Consider the following 19,187-nt stretch of genomic DNA (forward strand, 5'->3'; position numbering starts at 1 on the left):
CCACCCATAACTTTCCTCCCTCTGCTTTGTCTAATCTCAGTGGAATCCTTGGCAAAAGCTGCCACCCTTCCTCCATTTCCACCAGTCTGTTCATCAAGGAAAGGATGCATTGGCAGGAAATCAATTCAAAACTGCTATCTTAGCCTCTCCCCCCGGGATTTTTAATCCAAGACTCCAGCAATATTCCCACTTTCAAAAAGAAAACAGACGCTTCTAGAAAAAGATTTATTGACAGTTTCTCAGGGATATGAAAACTGTACATTAGAGTTAACTCTCAAAAGAGGCTGTGTGCTCCGAGCCCTAGAAAAAAGCTTCTAGGCCCTGATACACTCCAACACATACACACCCGCAACAGTTGCTGAAGCTTAAAATGACCTTTGGGGGGGTAAAGGATTCCAGTTCTGCCTCGCCTGCTTGCGTGTTCCCCACATCATTCCTCCAAACCTTTTAGCAAGCTGCAAGAGGCTGATCCTACATTCATTCATGCATCTCTCAAAGGGAGAAGCGTTTATTCAGAAAGCACCAGCATTGTTTTTTCTTTTCTTCTTAGAAGAACCAGTTGCTTATTCTCCATAGATCTCCCTCCTAAGTCAAATACCTTTCGATGCACCCACCTATGCGCAGAGACGCACCAACATTTCCCTCGCCTTTGACCTTCACAAAATTTGGGACATAAAAGTCCAGCTGCCCTGGGGAGGGATTCCTTCAGAAAGGGGATCCAGGGATCATGTTGATGGAGAAAAAGAAGCAGCCTTTATGGATCATCCAGATTTAATTTAGCAGCAGAATTTCCTCCTGTGTGAGAGAAAATGCGGGGGTGGGGGGGGAGGCCTCTCTTAAAATCATGCGACCCCCGTGGGAGGTTTCCTAGCCTTGGATTCGGTGAGCCATTGGGAGGGGAGGGAAGCTTCAGCCTGGCTGAAGGAGGGGGGGCACCGGTAATGCAATCTTATTAATTAGCTATATTGCTGACATTAATTGAAAGAGATTTTCGTCCTAGGACAAATGAAAGGGCTTGGATAGGTGGGGGCACAAAGGGCCCTACTGATAAATAGCTTCTTGTCCCTTCGGGGAATAGGGCGGCTTACAAATCGAATAAATACCAAATAGCTTCTTACGATTGATGAGCCAGGGAGAGCATCGACGCCCCCCCCACCCCCCCCTTGTGAGAGTGGGAAGCCTGCAATTCAGCGTGTTCTCCACAGGGGGGAGCATTTAGGAAGCCTAATGTTGAACCTCTGGGAGAGACTCACCCACAGCAGAATCCGAAGTGGCCCCTAAAATCTCCTGATCCGAGAATCCAGCTGCTGCAGGTGGTCCAGAACCCCGTGAGGGATCATTGGGTTCCACAACCTGGAAAGGGTTTTAAAAAGCGAAACATTAAAGGCAACTGGAATCCGGGGGTCTCCCTCCAAAGGATGCCACCACCGGCAGCTGCCATTGAGGGCGGGGGGGGGGGGGCTTTCTTGGTCCTCCGTGTCTGATGCGGGGGAGGGGGGGCTCCCACTCTGCAGTCGGCCAGGAATTTGGGGGCGTCGCAGGCACCCCGGATTCTCCTGCCCATCGCCTCTTCCCAAGAGGGACCTGTTGAATCCAGTGCAGTTCGAAGTGGCCCTTTGGGGTGTCCCCGAGATCACCAAGAGGCCCAAACTTACGCCAAGCTCCGGATGCCGGGGCATCTCCTCAAGTGCTCTGTCAGACACCGGGCTCCGGCGGCAGAAATCTGGTTGCAGTGCAGGCTGGGGGGGGGGGGGAGGGCAAAAGAGGCAGAGGCAGAATTACAGGGACCCCCTTTGCCTCCCTTGAGGCAGAGAGCCAAGGGCTCATCGGGGTGGGGTCTTTCAGCACCCTTCTGGCTCTACACGGCCTCCTGGTATTTGGGGGTCTGGGTGGGGCACGTGGCTGAGCCCCTCAAGAGTTGGGGGGCAGAGTCCCTCCTCTTTTCCACCCCATTGAACGTCCAAGCAGCTGGGGTGACTGTGCAGTGGCTAAGGGGTGCCTGCATCAAGATTGGGGGTAGCAGTCCTGTGCGAAAGTCTGACTCTCGGGAATAAAACCTCCCCCACCCTCTCAGCCACAGACCACAGTGCACTTACTCCAGCACCCGCAACGCACACATCTGGGGCAGCACCTCTGCCATGCGCTCCGCTCCTGTGTCCCCAATGTTGTTTTCGTACAAGCTGTGGGAGGCCAAGAGAGCGTCTGAGCCAGACTCTTCTCATTCCCCCCCCCCCCCCAGAACTCTGTCGAGGGCCACGTGGGAGGCGGGGCAAGGAAGGAGACCCAGCCCCAGAGAGGGGGAAAGACCCTTTCCTAATCTCCCTTTGGTAGGCGGAGAGCAAGAGCCAGCTTTCTGATCTGCTCCTGGGGGGGATCCAGGGGGATCCAGGCTGCTGGTGTCTGGCACTGGCTGACTCACCTGAGGGTCTTCAGCGAACGCAGGGAGGGGAGGGCTCCGGCCAATAGCTCAGCGCCCTGGTCGGTGATCTTGTTCCGGGACAAGCTAGGGACAAAAGATGGTTAAATTCAGGATGTTTTAGGTGGAGGGGGGGTCCTCTCCCTCCGTGACCTGTCAAAACCGCGGAGGACAAAATCGCGCTCGACGAAAGCGCGCATGTGATGTCATCACAGCGCGACGAAAAAAATAAAAAATTGAAATAAAATTAAAATTAAAGCAAGCCGATTCACATAAAGGTAAGGGTTAGGTTTAGGGTTGGGGTTAGGTTAAGGGTTAGGGTTAGGTTTAGAGCGTTAGGGTTAGGTTTAGGGTTAGGTTAAGGGTTAGCGTTAGGTTTTTCGTTAGGTTAAGGGTTAGGTTTAGGGTTAGATTTAGGGTTAGGTTAAGGGTTAGGTTTAGGGTTAGGTTTAGGGTTAGGTTAAGGGTTAGGTTTAGGGTTAGGTTTGGGGGGGTTAGGGTAAGGTTTTCGCTTTATTTTTACATTTTTCGATCACAGCGCGATGTTTTCGTCGCGCTGTGATGACGTCAAATGCGCGCTTTCGTCGAGCGCGATTTTGTCCTCCGCGGTTTTGTGGTGGAACCCTCTCCCTCCCTCTCTGGAATGTCCCGTTACGGGAGGCTGGTGGGAGAGAGACCCCCACTCAGGGCAGCCACTTCCTGAATGAATGTGACTCTTTTATTATTTTCTGTTTTTTAAAACAATTCTGTTTATTAACCTGTCCCAAGAATTTTGGCTGTTGGGCGCTTTGTAACTCTGGCGTGTTCCTGCCTGCGTACACAGAGAGCCTCCAAGTGACTCTCTGGGGGAGGCAATGGGGGTCGGGTGGGGGGGGCTCCCTTCTGTGACAGTTCTGGCTTCCTGCAAACAGGAGCTGCGGAACAATCGACTTACTTCAAGGTCTCCAGAGACGCCAAGCGAGGAAGGACGCGGGCGAGGGAGCCCACCCCTTCGTCTCCGATTTCGTTCTCATCAGGGGAATCCAAGCTGGGGAGAAACCAAGCCAGAACGGCTGCAGATCCTGCTTCATCCGGGGGAGTTTTAGGGGGGGGGGGACTCAGGCCAGGGCACCAAGGGGGCAAGGGGGTTGGGGGGCTTCCGTGGGACTTGGCTTTCCTTCCCAGGCTCGGAAGGGGCTGCCTACTGAGAAGCCCCTGGGGGCAGCTAGGTGTAAGGGTGTGGGGAGGGGGCCGGCAGGATTGGGAATAGCCCAGAAGCCCCTCTCAGCTCCTTCGTGGAGGGTCTCGCTTGCCAGGCCAACGTATCCTGGAGACCCAGAAGGGCAACCTTGATGGGGAGGGAAGGACCACCCTGGGAGTCCCCTCCCTCTTCCTGCGCTCCTGATGAGCTCAGAACTCGGTGCCTGCATCTGGCATCTGACAGAGAGCCCCCCCCATGCCTGTCCCCCCCCCAATTAAAAGACCCTCCCAAGATGGAAGCTGGCTCAGGGAGGGGCCCTTTGGCTCACTTACTCCAAGTGCTGAAGAGCCGAGAAGGCAACCAAATAATCCGCCAACTTTCGGAAGCCCTCCAAGCCAGAGCTGGGCCCGAGGCTGCAAGGCAAGTGGGGGGTGGGTGGGTGCTGGGCTCCTGACCCACGGCCCCTCCTGCCCTCCTGCCAAGCCTGCCCTCCCCTTCTTCCTCTTGGCCTAGAAGTCCTCAACCTCCCTAAGAGCCAAGGTGGCGCAGTGGTTAAAAGCAGCACTGCAGGCTACTGCTAGATCAGCAGGTCAGCGGTTCAAATCTCACCGGCTCAGGGTTGACTCAGCCTTCCATCCTTCCGAGGTGGGTAAAATGAGGACCCAGATTGTTGGGGGCAATAGGCTGACTCTCTGTAAACCGCTTAGAGAGGCCTGAAAGGCCTATGAAGCGGTATATAAGTCTACTGCTATAAGGCAGCTGACTGGCAGCCCAGGTGGGAAACCACGGAGGTTCTGAGGTAGACTGCCTCAGCACGAGGAGGTTCTGCTTCCAACTAGCTCCTGCTGCTCCCTTCTGCCCTGAAGGGCCACAGAGATGGACTCACCTGAATTCCAGTCGCAGGAGCCCAGCGATGGCTGGAATAAGGCGGCCGCTGGAACCCTCAGCGTCTTCCCTGCTGAAGCCAAATGGGGTTGGGGGCAAAGAGGGTCAGGGCGTGAAGGGCCCAGAGGGCCTCTCCAGCTGCAGCTGCTTCCCTAAGCCAGCACCCTCCATCTTCACTCCCCACCTTCAGCCACGCCTGGGGAGGGGGGGGGGAGGCCACCTCTGGTCAAAGTCGCCCAAAGTTTCTCCTGCCGGTCAGACTGGGCCCCTCCCCTCCCCCCCATTCCCTGACCCCAAAGCCAGACCTGGAGACAGCCGGGCTTTGGGGCTGCCAGCATGGCACCCCTGTGGCGAGCCCCCTCACCCTTCCGCCATGTCTCTCTGCAGCTGCACCAGGCCGAGAAGGGCATCCACGTCCCCCGTCGTCTTGGCCCTGAAGGGCCCCACCAGGAACTTCTCCATGGCCGCCTGCAGCTCTTCCCTCTCCCGGACGTCCCACAGGTGCTTCCAGAGGGCCACGGCTTCCCCCAGGGAGACCCTGCAAGAGGAGACCCCGAAGTGGGAAGTGCCCCTCCCTCTCCCGCCGGGAGCGCCCGGCTCTCTTTCTCTCTCTCCTGCGGCAGCCGAGGGAGGTGGCATCGCCCAGGGCGGCTCTGGCCCTGATGGGCACACGGCCACGCTAGATGAAGCCAGGGCTGGGCCCGAGGCTCCTTCCTAGGCACCGTCAGCCTCCCTCACCTTCCCGGGCGGAGGATCGGTCCCCTCCCACCCGTGACAGGCCTCCAAGTGAAGATCCAGTGGTTGGAAAGACAATGTTTAGGTGCCCACTCAGGTGACTGAGGGTCAACCAAGATGCCCTCAGGTTAAGGTTAAATCCCAGCCTTTTAGAAGCATTCCAGATGTCCTTCCAGCCACCTCATAGGCAGCCTCCTCCCCCAAGGCCGGCCCTGCCTAGCCTCCCTCCCGAGAGCCCTTTCCTTGGCCCTTCCCTCCTAACATCTGGCCCTTGGTTCTCGTGACCCTCATCCAGACGCAACCCTCCAAAGACCTCGGCCAACCTGAACTTGGCGATGCTCTTCAGGCCGACCAGCTTCCTGAGCCCGTCCAAGGGGAGGCAGCTGCCCCTCAGGTCTACCGAGAAGGTCTTGGAGGACCTTCTCAAGATGGAGTGCAGGACGCTGACATCTGGCGGGGGCAGCGGGAAGCCCAAGAAAGAGAGGTCCGGCCCCAGCTCCAGGCTCACGTGCTTCAAGAGGTAGGGGTCCTCGGTCTCATGGACGCAGTGGAGCAGCTCCAGCAATTTCCCTGGAGTGAAATCCCGAATGGGAAGTTTCCGGATGAACCTGGAGAGGCTCCTCTGCTTCCTGGCGACCGTCTTCTCCGCATCCACGTCGCCCTCCTTGCCGAAGAGGAGGCGGCCGCTGAGCTCGTCCTTGGAGAAGAGCAGCCCCGACAGGAAACGGGGCACCAGGCCCCCCGAGGAGAGGAATTTCCTGGACCTGGCCCCCCAGCCCAGGTATTGGGTGAGCTTCTTGCCCTTCATCTCTTGGGAGAGGGTCAGGTGCAGGGCCAGCAGGAAATCCTGGACCGCGAAGCTGGAGAAGGCGCAGACGCCCCGCTGCTCCTCCATGAGCCCCGTTTTCAGCGCAAACTCCTTCACGGCTGCGGAAGGGAAGTGCCCGCTCAACAGGGCCCTTTGGCACCTCTGCCCGAGACACCAGGAGACCTCGGCCAAGGCAGCGATGCCCTGGCACCTCCAGGCCCTGCCGTCTGCTGCCGCGCTTGCCGCCTTCTGGAGGAGGTGGGTGACGAAGAGGCCGGTGAGGGTGGAGGGCAGCTCTCCCGCCGTGGCCTCAAGCGCAGCCTGGCAGATGAACCGGCAGAGGCCGGGGTTGCCACAGTGGCTGAAGAGGTAAGGGGAGGCCCTGATCAGCTTCGCCTGCTGCTCCGTGTGGGCAGAGCCCTCCAGAGAGCGGGCCAGGCAGAGCGAGGCCTCCTCCGCGGAGAGGCCCACCACCTCCAGGACGGTGTCCACCCGAGGGAAGTACTGGGGGAGCCTCTCCTTGGGCCGCCCGGTCAGTAGGAGGGTGCAGCCGTTGAGCATCTCCCGTTGGAAGAGGGGGGCCAAGGTGGCGCCAAGGCCGGGGGCTTCCCTGCAGGAGGGGCTCCCGGAAGCGGAGGGGGAGCCCTCGGGGTCCTTCAGGTCTCCCATGCCGTCAAACAGGAGGAGGACCCTTTCCGGCTTCCGCAGGAGGCTGGCGTAGGCGTCATCGATGCCCTGGCAGGAGCCCCCCAGGGAGTCCGAGAGCAGGGACTTGAAGTCGGGGCAGGTGCCCTGCAGGAGGCTCAGCCTCCGGCAGTCGAACCGGAAGACGAAGTCGAACTGGGGCAGGAGGCCCTCGGCCCAGTCCAGGCAGACCTTCTGGACCAGCAGGCTTTTCCCTGTGCCGGCCTTCCCCAGCACCACGATGACCCTGCTGCCCGGCTCCTTTCTCCTGGCCGTCTGGAACAAGCGGCTTCTCTCCACGGAGGCCTTGCGCTTCTCTCCCAGGTGGCACCGCCTCAGGTCTGCGCTCCTCCCACCCCTGCTGTCCAGGTGGTGCTGCACTAAGTCCCTCTCCAGGTACAGGGGTCCCAGGGGCTGCCCAGGCCCCGAACGGCATTCTCTGCGGAAATGCTCCTTCAGCCCTTTGCAGAAAGCCCGGGGGGAGCCTGGAGGAGGAGGAGGAGGAGGAGCAGAGGGAGAGGGCCGAGGCTCAGCCAGGGGCAGCGGAGGAAGCCCTTCAGGGGCTCCCGGACTCCCACATCCCGCTCTCAGGACTTCGGTGCTGCTCTGCTGGTCTCGGGGTCCCTTGGAGTCGGCCGGCGGGCAGGACGGACGGGAAGACTCACCTGGGCAGGTTGCTGCATCCGGAGGCCGGCAGGGCTGCGGGGCACTTTCGAAGGTGAAGATCATCTGGACGTTTCCCCTGTGGCGAGGGAGGCACCAGAGCTCCCCGCTTGCAGAGGGCCCTGGGGGGGGAGAGAGAGAGAGAGAGAGGAGGAGGGTTGCTCCCGGCCCTCCTTCCTTCCCGCAGGAGAAGCGGGAACTGTGCCGGAGTCAACCAGGAATCCCGGCCCAGCCGGTCCAAGGGGTCTGGGGTCTCTGGACGGGCTTCCACGTACCAAGCGCTTCTGGGGGTCTGCCCGCAGGCCCCACGGTGGCCACCAAAATTTGCAGGTGGAACTCTGGTGGAGAGTCGGTGCCATCCTGGCCGGGGTTCAGCGGGAGGGCGAGGGGGTCCCTGTTCACAATGCACAGAGCCGGCGGGTGGGCTGCCAAAGGAAAGGGAGGTTAGGCACGGTGGGCTCCCTCCCCTCCCCTCCCTCCCAGGCAGAGCAGGGAAATGGAAGCCCCTGGAGGCCCCCCCCCTCCTCCGCTCAGTCAGCGCCAAGGACTGGAAGTTTCCCCTTTCATTTCCTTGCAGCCTTCAGAAGCACAGGACTTCCAAGCCAGTGGCTGGGGATGATGGGAGTTGGAGGGCTTGCCACTTTGTACGGAGGGGAGCACTCAGGGGGGGGGAGGGGGTGGAAGGCAGGAGTAACAAGGGCATCTTGGAAAGCCCCCGGGGGGGAGGGGAAAGGTGCAGGGGGAGGGGGGGGCTTTCGAGAGGGGGAGGGGCTTGGGGCAGGGCTCCCCATCTCTGCACACCCCAGGGACTGCAGGAGAACCCCCCCCCCCGAGGGAGCAGCCCACTCACCCAGCCTCAGGCGCTTGGCTTCGGGGCCGTCCGAGGAAGGGCCTGCAGGGGGGGGTGGAGAAACCCTGGATGGAGGCCCTGCTTCTTTGGGCAGGGGGCTGGTCAAGGGTCTTGGCAGCCCTGCCCAACCCAGCTCCAGGCGGGGAGGATCTGCCGTCCTCTGGAGCTGAGCCGCCCCCGTCTTAATCCAGCGCCTGGAAGCTCCGGAGAGCCTCCCGCTCCGGCTGCCCCTCTCACCTCGGCTCCTGGCCTCTGCGCAGCCCCCGGGCCCTTCGGCAGCCCCCCCATCCCAAAAGAGCCTTTCTGGCGGGGAAGAGAAGAGCGAGAGAGGACGATTAGCACGGGGGGGGGAACCGATGGGAAAATAGGAAGGTGGGGGCAGACATCCTAGGATTAAGGAAAGCCCAAGGAGCCGGTTCTCATGAAGGACAGGAGGGAAGGAGAAGCCAGGGGCGCACGGAGCCCTTTGCCCCAGGAGGCTCTCCTGTTTAGGCAGCGGCCACTCTTCTCCCCCCCCCCATAGGCCCCTCTTGACCCCGGGAAGGCCGGGCTCCCCCTGGGGAGGCCCTGGAGGCAGAGCCGGGAAATCCGGGGCTCACCAAAATGTTCGTCCGCTGGAGCATCTTGCTGGTCTTTCAGCAGATATTCAGCCAGGGCAGCTAAAGGTGGGAGGGGGGCAAGTGGGGGGGGGAGGGAAACATGGTTGGAATGTCAGGCACCACAAATCCTTTCCAAAGCGCAACCCCCCCCCCATCCAAGCCTTGTGCCACCCCCTTACATTCAGCTCCTGGAGGGGAGGGGCCCTTCACTCCCATGGAAAGCGGGGGGACGATGGCCCAAGCTGGCCTCCTGCCCTGCTGCACCCCCCCCAATGTCCTCAGTTGGGCGTCCTGGGGTGCCCTTTGGGCTCCTGAGTCCGGTGTAGTTGCTGCTCTGACTGGAGACTGGCATCGTTTCCCACCAGCTGCTCCTCCAAAGGTTGCGGGGCCCTCTGCCCCTCTGGGGTTGCCCTCCTCGCCCCCCTCCCCTCGGCCGTCTCGGGTCTCAGCTGTGGTCTAAGGGAGGGGCCGGCCTCTGCTCGGATGCGCCCTCGGGCCGCTGACCCTCCAGGAGGGACCCACCGATTTTGTCGTAGGCCTCCCCCATGTCGGCGCAGAGGGAGAGGACTTCTCCGCTTTCGTCCCTCTCCACGGTGTAGAAGACCTCCGGGTTGTCCTGGTCGTCACTGGCCGCCTCGGACGCTTGGACTTGGCGGTGGGGGAAGAGAAGAGGCCATTGGTGACCCTTCTCTGGAGCTCTGCCCCACGGAGCTCCCTGCCCTCCTCCGCCCCCCCCAGCAACTGCAGAAGGAAAGGGGGGGGGCCAAGCACCTGCAGGCGCCTCCTCCATCTCCTCCATCGACGCCGGGTGGGCCTCGCTCTGCAGGCAGGGGGTCTCCGGTGGGATCCCTCCAGGGCTCACCTCATCTGGGGCAGGAGCGGCTGGGGAGAAAAAGGGGGTGACGCTCTGAAGAAGGCGGGGGAGGGCGTTGCTTTGAGGAGATCCCACCAGCTGCTTTGGGGAGAAATGATTAAAGGCCACTTTTCCTTCCTCCCCTTTACGCCTGGGGTCTCTTTCCCAAGAACTGGGGAGAAGATGCTCTGAAGGGAAACGGCATTTGGGGGGGATTTTTGCAGGAAAAGGGACGCAGGGACGTGGCTGATCCAGGCTTGGCTTTCTTGGGGTTTACTGAATAAACCACAACCAGATATCCGCCTTCCCAGCGAGGCTCTAAGCTATAAAACAGAGCCTGCAAGTTGTCTGGGATCAGTTTATTGAGCCTCTGAGGGACCCCCAGGTGGGAAACACGTGTGTCCCACCTGCAGAATGCAGCCCCAGCCACTCTTCTACACCCCTCCTTTTGGCCCTGAATGGCTCAAAGGAAAAACCTCACAGCTGCATCGGTCGGAAAAGGAGAACAGAAAGTGGGCTCAGATCTTCTGCCTTCTATAAATATCTGGGGGGAGGGAGAGGGGGGGCGACTCCAGCGTGGCTCAAACAAAAGTCAAAGAGGGCAAGAAAAGATCCCATCTCCTTGGGAGACCCCCCCCCCAAAAAAAGAAGGAGAGCTGTGCCACTCATAGCAACCCCAAAGTTTCCCCTGATTCGCGCTTGCAGTTGTAACCCTGGGGTCTCTGACAGGATGGGGTGAAGAGCAGAGGGTGAACCACTTCCCTCCCCCAGAAAGACACGCAGGAGTAGCGGCTGGGGGGGGGCGGCCTTGAGCTCCTTTCAAACCCCCAGGTCTAGCCAAGCTTGCCAGAGTCAAAATGTTTTGGTCAGCTGCACCAAACGAGCCTCCGGCCGGCCCGAAAGTCTGGACTGAAAAGTGAACCACGTTTCTTCTGTTGCCTTCCTTGACGAAGAACAAGGGCAGCTCGCTGCACACACAGATGAGGGATTCTCCCCGAGACAGAGCTGCGAGCCCCCCCCCGGCAATACCCAGCCTTTAACAGGGGAGGGGGCTTCCCCTTCTGTTCTCCCCCCCCCCCCTGAGGATTTGAGGGCAGGGCCAGCTTGCCCTCTCCAGGGTCCCTGGATCTCTCTCCACCAGCAACGCCACCGGCTAACCTGGATGGCATCGATGAAGCGGGGGAGGGGGGGGCTTCCCACAGCGCCTTTCTCACACTCTGGTTGGCAAAGGCTCCGCAGGAGAGCAGCAGAGGGTCGGGAAGCCAGAAGCAGAGAAATGAGACTCTCAGGGTGCAAGAGGGGGGGAAAAAAAACCAACCTTGCAGGAAACTTTCAAACCATCCTTTCTGCAAAAGGGCTGGCATGGCAAGTTCCGGATGATAAGCCATCCTGGATGCCCCTGGGCAAAGTGGCCAGGCTGCCAGTGCTTTTATCTTGCCGCAGGTGACTGCCCGTAAACGGGAGGAAAATCCCAGCAGGGGAGGGAGGAGGAATTCCCCTCCGTTTCAAAACTCTGGTTTCATAAACAATCTATGTCGAGAGCTTCCGAGGTTGGCAGCTCCCTTCCCTGAGAAGAGATGCCTGCCTGGCTGATACCCCGGCTTCCTCCTCCGCCCGACCCCCCCCACCCTCCCTGCAGGGCCCAGGTACCTACCGTCCAGGTGGCCCCACACACACTACTTCAGGCTCATGCGGAGGAGAGCGTGACTCCAATGTGCTCCTCACTTGCTTTCTGTGTGCAACTGACACGCCAGAAGTGAAAGTGGGCTCCGGTTTCATTCTCTCCTCTCTGTGACTCTGAGTCTATCAGGCCCACCCACTCACCTCTTTGAACTCTCCAGAGTCTCCCTGTGGCTTCTGGGGCTGCTCCTCCCACCCACGGCCCTTCCACGCAGGACAGTTCGGCCTCCCCAAGGGCGGTCAGTCTGAACGCTGGCACCAAGACGACTGCACGGGCATCAGTGCTCAGGGGAGCCCGGGGATGGCAAGGGCTGAGCTGGCAGCCGGCCCAGATCATCTCACGGGCGGCGGCTGTGGGACCCCCAAAGCCAGGCCCCAGGGGACCAGATCCCACAGAATGGGACGGGTCAGGCGGAGGATGGAGTTAGCTGGCGCCCTGGACTCCAATTCCCATCATCCTGTCATCCAGCACATTAGTCTGTCTCAAATTAATGGCTTTTTAAAAAAATAGTTTCAAGATTTTAAAAAGAGGTTCTAAAATGTCCCCCTGCCCTATTTATGACATTAAATGGAAACTCGACAATATTTAAAAGGTCAGATCCAAAAAGGCCCTCACCCGTTTAATCCTCAAAAAGGATAAATCCTACCGATCAGGCGGATGGACGGGAGAATTAGCGTTCATTGATCTTTGAGTGAAATTTAAATTAATGCTAGGTCTAAGTACCCACCTGTCTGTCTCTCTGTTTGAGATACACAGCCAGGGAAGTTATCCAACTGGCCAGGAAGGAGGGGCTCCTCGGAGGGAAATCCTGGGAAATCTGCAGGGCGCTGAGGATCATAGGACATTAGCCAAGCTTACCGGTCCAGTTTCTAGTCCTCAGTGAGACCGCTCCGTTCTTAGCAGGTCCTCTAGCATTGCCGGAAAGCTGTAAGGGGGGGAGGCGGGTGGGGGGATCCGAAGGCCCGGCCCGTTTCCCAAGCAGGGTCAGAGCCAGCTTCCTTGCCAGGTCATCGGCGTCTTTTTCATCCAGCAAAGTCTGATAATATTCCCGGGAGAGAATCCCTTCGCTCAGCATGGCGTCCAGGAAGGCTTGGAGCTGGGGGGCCGAAGCAGTTAATAAAACCTCCCGCACTTCGGGCAGGATCTGCTTGAAAAGGTCCATTTGGGCAGCAGGAGAACTTGGGTTTCTCCGAACAATTTCTGTGGCACTTCCCTGTTTTTGTAATTATTTATACGGCAGACGCATCTTTCAAAAAAGATGAAGTGAAAAAAGGAAAACTAACGGAGGCTTTGATTTGGGGAATCATCACTAATATTTCCTCATTTCGTGGAAGGACTGACAGCCTCTTCCGAGGATGCCGTCCCCCCCCCCTATTTCCCCCCCCCCCCGTTTTAACCATTTCTAAAAACGAATCTTAGCCATGATGGACGGATTGCTCAGTTGCAGTTAATAGCAAAACTTCACAGGGCAGGTGGGAAGGTTTTATTTCTATTTTTGAAAAAAAAAAACCAAGAGTGGGAAATTCACCCAAACGGTTGATAAGAGTCAAATAGAGACTTTGTTTGGGGGGGGGGATGGGGGGGGGGAGCGTCTTGCTTGTGAAATGACACATTTAACCGCATGGGCCTATTTGCCAGTTTCTGGACCCTCCAACAGCAGAGTGGGGGGGTGTTTTGCCCCCTCCCTTTAATTCACCCCAAGAGACGCCAGAACTGCAGCAGTGGGATCTGGGGAGGGGGGAGGGGCTGGTAGAGACCCCCAGGGAGATGGGGGTGCGTTCCCCCCCCCCAGCACAAGTGGCTGAAGCGGAGCCAGGCTGATGGGAGCTCTGTGACGCTTCTCCAGGGGGGGGGAGGGAGGGGGGCACTCCCCCCCAGGGGAAGAAGCGGGCACCGCGGAGGCTGCCTGGGCTTTTAGTCCCGGGATGAAGCTTCCTGCAGCCGGGACAGACGCTGCTGAGGCTTGGGGTGCATCCCGGGGTTCCCAGGGGTTCCCCCGGCCCAAAGCTGGGAGGGCAGCTCAACAGCGCCCAGGGCAGGAAGGGGAGAAGCGGGCTCCCCACTGTGCGCTAGCCCTGGCGGCTCCCCCTCTGGGTTCACCTGCGACCACACGGGAGGCTCCTCGGGGGCGGCCCCCACATCACCTGGGGGCGTTTCTGCCTGAAAGGGCAGCCGGCCAGCAAAAACACCTCCTGAAAGGCGAACCCGTCTGGCGGGCGTGTCTCCTAACAACCCAGGGGAATTCCAGTTGCTCAGCCCTGCAAATGCCCGTCCCATGCGGACAGAATGCTGCCTTTACGAAGCTTGGGGGGCTGGGGGGGGATCTAGGAGCCCCTTGCCCCTTATGCCCGCGTCTTCTGCTGCAGATTTTCAGGCCAGGTTTGGCATTTTGGGCTGCGTTTCAGCTGGTGAAGTTGCATTAGCTCCTTGGCTGCCATGAAGCCAGGCTGGCAGAAGGGCAGGTTAAGTGGAAAACCTCACTAAACAGCTCAGGGCAGGGCTCCGAAATTGGGAGGCCCGAAAGAGCAACCCACACCGGGGGGGGGGGGGACTTTGGCCCGTCACCCAGGAGCTGCCCAAAGCCAGGCCGTCTCTGGGCCAACCTGCTCCTGGCCGCCTGGGCACCAGCATCCCTGCTCTGGTCGCCATAGCAACGGCCAGGAGGAGCCAGGATGCTGGGTGGATCCTGCTCACATCCGCAGAGGCCGGAGGAGGAGGAAGAGGAGACGGGGCCAAGAAGATGAAGCAGGTGGGGGAGAAGGGCTGGGGGATGGGAGGGGAGGGAAACCGGGGTATTATGGGCTGGCTTTGGACTGACAGGATGCACCAGGCTGTGTGTACAGCGGGGGGGAGAGGATTCCCTGCACAAGGGGGTCTGGGAGCGTCTTGGGTACCGAGTGCAGAAACAGCGGAGACCGCTAGGAAAAACAGGCAAGGGGACAATCAGAGCTGGGAGCGGATTATTTTGAACGGGATCCGTTTTCTGGAGGGGGGAGCCTTGAGTATCGGGGTGTGTGCACACATGGTGTTTCTGGGAAACAAGAGGCAGGGAGTCTCTCTGCTTTGGGAGGCACCAGGAGGGACTCAACCCTCCAGTCAAAGCAGAGGCTCGGGGTGCTTCCCAGACCCGGAAGAGGCATCTGCACGCAGGTAGGCAGCCAGCTGGCAAGAGTGAGGCCTGGCATGAAAAGGGGAAGCCACGCCAGCTGGGAGAAGCCCCTTGGAAACATCTAGAACAGTGTTTCTCAACCTTGGCAACTTGAAGATGTCTGGACTTCAACTCCCAGAATTCCCCAGCCAGCGAATGCTGGCTGGGGAATTCTGGGAGTTGAAGTCCAGACATCTTCAAGTTGCCAAGGTTGAGAAACACTGATCTAGAAGCAGGAGGGGAGCAGCCTTGCCAGTCACAGGAGGAAGGGGCCCGGGGGGGGGACGACTCTGCTGGAAGAGGAGGACGGAAAGAGGCCTGGTTCTACCAGGGTCTCCAGGGGTGGCTTTTGAGGGCTTCATTCCCTCCACCCCCTTCTCTGTGATGCCCTTCTGAGCTTGGGTGTCCCTGTGATACTCACACTGGGTCCTTCTCTTCCAGATCTTAGCAGATGACACCGAGGACGTCTCCCTGGACTTTGGGAATGAAGAGGAGCTGGCCTTAAGGAAGGCGAAAGTCAGGTAAGGAGGGGGGCCTCTTCCAACTGCCGCCCCCCCCCACAACGGCCTTCTATTGGTTTTATAAACAGACCTCTTTGCTACGCCCGATGATGCATGCACGGGCAAATCGGGCTGCACACAAGTTTAGTATTGTTCCTGTAATTGTTCAAGTGCAGCCTACACGTTTTGGATTTGCTTTCAAAAATACTGGATTAGAGAAGGAGAGAAGGAGAGAAGAAAGGAGGGAAGGAGGGAAGAAAGGAGAGAAGAAAGGAGGGAAGGAAGGAGGGAAGGAAGGAGGGAAGGAAGGAGGGAATGTAGGAGAGAAGGAAGGGGGGAAGGAAGGGGGGAAGGAAGGGGGAAAGGAAGGAGAGAAGGAGAAAAGAAAGGAGGGAAGGAAGGAGGGAAGGAGAGAAGGAGGGAAGGGGGAAGGAAGGGGAGCAGGAGAGAAGAAACGAGGGAAGGAAAGAGGGAGGGAGGGAAGAAGAAGTAGGACCGTTGTAAGATAAGATGGATCTATGGGATGATAAAAAAAGCAATCTCCAAGTATATTGTCAACAGTAGGGAAAAAATGTTATAAATACATATTATTAATAACAGTTATGAGATCATATAATTGTGAATGTATATATGAAATTGATAAAATTAAAAATTAAAAAAAATACTGGATTAAATATGGTGACCTTTGCGGTTTGGGCCCAGCTTCTTCACTGAGATTCACAGGTGTAAATAAAACCTTTCTCCCTGCTTCTCCTTCGTGCCTACTGTTGCCAGGCGGGTAAATATTAGATCTCATCTCACAATGTCCCAGGCCTCCTTGCAGTTCACCTTTCTTCTCCTTCTCACAATGGAAACACACCCTGCAGGGCTGGCTCCCTCTGGCAGCCGAGGCAGCTCCACCGGGAAGTCAGTGTGCCAGCGCCCAGCCGGACCCGTCCAGCCTTCGCCCTCCGGCCGGGAGCCCCAGAGCAGCAAAGGAATCCCCCGTCACCCGAATCCTTAAATCAGGGCTCTCCCACTGTGGCAGCTTCCAGACTTCTGGATGCTTCCTTCCTAGGTACCCGCTGGCCACCTTCTTCCACCTCTTCTTCCGCGTGAGTGCCATCGTGACCTACCTCTTCTGCGACTGGTTCAGCAAAAGCTTCATTGCCTGCTTCCTCCTCATCCTCCTCCTCCTCTCCTTTGACTTCTGGTCTGTGAAGGTAGGCCTTCTGCTGGGCTCTGCCCCCAAGATGCCCCGCTGGGTTACCTTGGCCCTTCACGATGCCAAGGAAGGCGGCCGGCCACTAAGCTCCCTTCTCAGCTTCATCTGCTCTTCCTCAGCTTCATAAAACCTACGTGCACTTTTGTTGGCGGGCAGATAAAAGCGGCACCGAGGAAGTAAACATGGCATGTGCTTTACCGGGTGCTAGTTTGTTATTTAACAGATGCCAATTATGGAAAAGGAACTTTGTTCTCCTAGATAAAAAGGGGAGGAAGGGTAAGGTGGCATCTTGGGCATCACCGCCAGCCTAAGCCGGGATCAAGCAACTGGAGGGATGAAGGCAAAGGCCGTAGCTGCAGCAAATGCAGCGGAGGGGACCTGCTCTTCCATAGCTTTGCAACCCGGCGCCTGCCAGGCCATCGGCTCCCTTCTCAGCAGCCGGCAAAGTCACAGGGTTGCAGTCCTCCCCCCCCCCCCAAGGGGCTCTGATGGGCGAGTCACGGCCGGCTTCTCCAAATTACGGCACAGGGAAAGGGAGGGATGCTGGTTCTGGTGGACCCAACCTGGCTTAGGTAGGATGAAGAAGGGCCTCCTACATTTCTGTAGTTCAAGAAACTCCCCAAACTCCCCTCTTTAGCAATAGCAGTTAGACTTATATACCGCTTCATAGGGCTTCCAGCCCTCTCTAAGCGGTTTACAGAGTCAGCATATCCCCCCCACAGTCTGGGTCCTCATTTCACCCACCTCGGAAGGATGGAAGGCTGAGTCAACCCTGAGCCGGTGAGATTAGAACAGCCGAACTGCAGATAACAGTCAGCTGAAGTAGCCTGCAGTGCTGCATTTAACCACTGCTCCACCTCGGCTCTTTGTTCCCAGCAATCTCTCCCTAAAGGCCCCCCTGTCCTTTATCTGCCCCACCAGAACGTCACCGGGAGGCTGCTGGTCGGTTTGCGATGGTGGAATCAGATCGACGAGGATGGGAGGAGCCACTGGGTGTTTGAGGCAAGGAAGGTAGTCCTCACGGCCGTGTTCCTTCCCTTTCCAACACCTGAACCTTTGGCTCAGTTCATGAAGTGGAGCCATGCGCTCTGGAACCGCAAGAGAAAAGCCTCCAGGCGAAGCTGAGCATCTCCTCCCCAGCCCAGGGGCAGCGAGAGGGCAAAAGTCCCAGCTAACCTCCCTGTGGTTGGAAACGAGGGGATTTTTTGTTTCTGGCCTGGAAAAGGGGACGGGGGGCTGAAAGCTTTGGGCATTTGGGATGGCCTGCATTTCAGATTGTTTTGCCTCTTCTTCTGGACCACATAAACCCAATCAAGACATCACATTTTAAGGAAGTTTGCTTGCCAGCATGAAGAAGTGAATCTGCTTTCTTAATATGAGATGGTATCTGTTCCCATTTCTGCTGAACGTTGTTGTCTCGAGGGCAATTTTGCTTTTCTCTTCTTTTGAGGGCCCATCGAGGGCGGCTCCCCCCACCGAGGTCGAAGCCCGGATCTTCTGGCTGGGGCTGATCATCTGCCCCGCCATCTGGACCCTCTTCTTCTTCACCACCTTGTTCTCTCTGAAGCTGAAGTGGCTGGTAAGGGCCGGCCTACCTGGGGCTTCCGCTCAGACGCAACCACTGCTGGGTAGTTTTGTCAGCAGGCGGGGACGGAGTAGAGCCTGCATGGGGAGGGGGGGCACACAGGGCCCTTGTGCGCTGGGGGGGTCTAGAGCACTTTCTGGGTCAGGAGACGGGAAGAACTCGCTCCTCTTTTGCGTGGCCTCGGACAGATCGGCTGCAACCCCGGACTCTGGCAGAGCTCACGCAGCCGACTTCCCTGAAGGCTCTGCTTCCAGCTGGGGCTTTGCAGCCTCCTTCCGGGGTAGAAATTAAAAAAAGACCCCCAGGGACTTTGATCCTACAAAACATCCTCGTGATTCTGTGAGGGGGCTTTGCACAATCGTAAGAAAACCAGCCTCTCCGAAAGCCGTCCCCATCCACCAGTTCATGCTGAGGGCTGTTCTCCCAGGTCCCCGGGGGTGGGGTGGTGTCTCTCCTCAGGGGTCTCCCCAGTTTCCTGGAACCTTTCAGCCAGTAGGAGCCTGCCTAGGGCTCTGCTGCCCCCCCCCCACACCCTTTGTGTTACAGGCTCTGGTGATCACCGGCATCTGTCTCCAGGCGGCTAACCTTTACGGCTACGTCCACTGTAAACTCGGGGGCGCCTCCCAAACCATCCGCAAAGTCGCCCCACATTTCCCGGCCCAGGAGATATTCCAGAAGGTGAGCGGGAGAGCCCCCTGCCCCGACTCTGGGGGTGAAGCCTCATCGGTGGGGATGAAGAGTGGAAACGTAGATGGAATGGCTCAGTAAACCCTGGCAATGGGGGGTGGGGGGAGGGGCTGTGGCCCAGGGAGGCCTGGATTCATTGGGGGGGGGAGAGCGGGGGGATCTACTGTTCCTCCAGACTGGCTTTGGCTGGGTTTTCTGCCTCTTTGGCAGCCAGCCTCCTTTTATTGCTCCTGCAGGAACGATCGGAGGACTTCCAAAAACACCTCCTGAAGCACCTGGGGACCCAGAGCCATTAGGAGGAGGAGGAGGAGGCCTGGGGGACGGTTCCTGCGCTCAACACCCAGGCAGGCTGCACTCCGCTTCAGAAGGGCCAACGCAGCACATCCAGCCACAGAGGAGCAGCTTCCTCTTGGCCTCTCATCCCTTGTGACGCTTCCTAGAATAGCAGCCCTTTTCTAGGAAGCTGTTCCGGCCTCCCCCCCCCCCCCCGTCTGCTGATGCCGAGCTCCGATCCCACCCCAAAAAAGAGGGATTCTCCCCTTGTGAGGCAGGCCTGGCTACCTCTCCCAACCCCCTTGGCAGCGTTCCCTCGGGGCCCTTAGAGGCTCCCTCGCAATTGGGCAGGCCTGGCATAAAAATCCAGCCCATCTCCGTTATTCCGTCACCCATCCCTTCAGCCTCTGTGGGAGGCTTTCTATGGCTCTACAGC

The 19,187-nt window shown here is 58.5% G+C and overlaps 2 protein-coding genes across 8 annotated transcripts; one reads left to right on the forward strand and one right to left on the reverse strand.

The window, feature by feature from the left end:
- Nucleotides 1-206: 206 nt before the first annotated feature.
- On the reverse strand, nucleotides 207-16,252 carry CIITA (class II major histocompatibility complex transactivator). Of its 5 annotated transcripts, XM_087729175.1 has the most exons (21): nucleotides 16,118-16,252; nucleotides 15,094-15,209; nucleotides 14,924-15,002; nucleotides 12,213-12,450; nucleotides 9,592-9,702; nucleotides 9,343-9,468; nucleotides 8,821-8,880; nucleotides 8,459-8,524; nucleotides 8,222-8,263; nucleotides 7,647-7,796; nucleotides 7,374-7,493; nucleotides 5,540-7,193; nucleotides 4,846-5,019; nucleotides 4,483-4,554; nucleotides 3,929-4,009; nucleotides 3,351-3,443; nucleotides 2,420-2,503; nucleotides 2,097-2,180; nucleotides 1,656-1,739; nucleotides 1,254-1,353; nucleotides 207-795 (listed from the first exon to the last, which is right to left on the reverse strand). In XM_087729175.1, the coding sequence occupies exons 4-20, from the start codon at nucleotides 12,427-12,429 to the stop codon at nucleotides 1,278-1,280; spliced, it is 3,294 nt and encodes a 1,097-aa protein (XP_087585301.1). In that variant the 5' UTR covers nucleotides 12,430-12,450; nucleotides 14,924-15,002; nucleotides 15,094-15,209; nucleotides 16,118-16,252; the 3' UTR covers nucleotides 207-795; nucleotides 1,254-1,277. The 5 variants fall into 5 exon arrangements, with proteins under 5 accessions (XP_087585301.1, XP_087585302.1, XP_087585300.1 ...); XM_087729176.1 differs by lacking the exons at nucleotides 15,094-15,209; nucleotides 16,118-16,252 and having other exon boundaries at nucleotides 14,924-15,084; XM_087729174.1 differs by lacking the exons at nucleotides 14,924-15,002; nucleotides 15,094-15,209; nucleotides 16,118-16,252 and having other exon boundaries at nucleotides 4,483-4,551; nucleotides 12,213-12,692.
- Nucleotides 14,043-18,983, forward strand: TVP23A (trans-golgi network vesicle protein 23 homolog A). Of its 3 annotated transcripts, XM_087729181.1 has the most exons (7): nucleotides 14,043-14,103; nucleotides 14,944-15,023; nucleotides 16,060-16,204; nucleotides 17,128-17,217; nucleotides 17,657-17,785; nucleotides 18,338-18,469; nucleotides 18,715-18,983. In XM_087729181.1, exons 1-7 carry the CDS (start codon nucleotides 14,095-14,097, stop codon nucleotides 18,772-18,774), a joined length of 645 nt encoding a protein of 214 aa, XP_087585307.1. In that variant the 5' UTR covers nucleotides 14,043-14,094; the 3' UTR covers nucleotides 18,775-18,983. The 3 variants fall into 3 exon arrangements, with proteins under 3 accessions (XP_087585307.1, XP_087585306.1, XP_087585308.1); XM_087729180.1 differs by lacking the exon at nucleotides 18,715-18,983 and having other exon boundaries at nucleotides 18,338-18,567; XM_087729182.1 differs by lacking the exons at nucleotides 17,128-17,217; nucleotides 18,715-18,983 and having other exon boundaries at nucleotides 18,338-18,567.
- The last annotated feature ends 204 nt before the right edge of the window (nucleotides 18,984-19,187 follow it).

Source organism: Thamnophis sirtalis, unplaced genomic scaffold, assembly GCF_051295495.1.
Source record: "Thamnophis sirtalis isolate CommonGarterSnake01/CBP01778 unplaced genomic scaffold, rThaSir2_p1.2 scaffold_14, whole genome shotgun sequence".
Classification (NCBI taxonomy): domain Eukaryota; kingdom Metazoa; phylum Chordata; class Lepidosauria; order Squamata; family Natricidae; genus Thamnophis; species Thamnophis sirtalis.

Bases quoted from the DNA above. Each gene is read 5' to 3' on its own strand.
- TVP23A (XM_087729180.1), top strand. The intron at 15,024-16,059 runs GTAAGGAGGGGG...CTTCCTTCCTAG, and splicing joins TTAAGGAAGGCGAAAGTCAG to GTACCCGCTGGCCACCTTCT. The intron at 16,205-17,127 runs GTAGGCCTTCTG...CTGCCCCACCAG, and splicing joins TTGACTTCTGGTCTGTGAAG to AACGTCACCGGGAGGCTGCT.
- CIITA (XM_087729173.1), bottom strand. From the start codon at position 12,516: ATGGACCTTTTCAAGCAGATCCTGCCCGAAGTGCGGGAGGTTTTATTA. The intron at 7,194-7,373 runs GTGAGTCTTCCC...CTCCTCCTCCAG, and splicing joins GGATGCAGCAACCTGCCCAG to GCTCCCCCCGGGCTTTCTGC. The intron at 3,444-3,928 runs GTAAGTGAGCCA...GTTTCTCCCCAG, and splicing joins TCGGCTCTTCAGCACTTGGA to CTTGGATTCCCCTGATGAGA.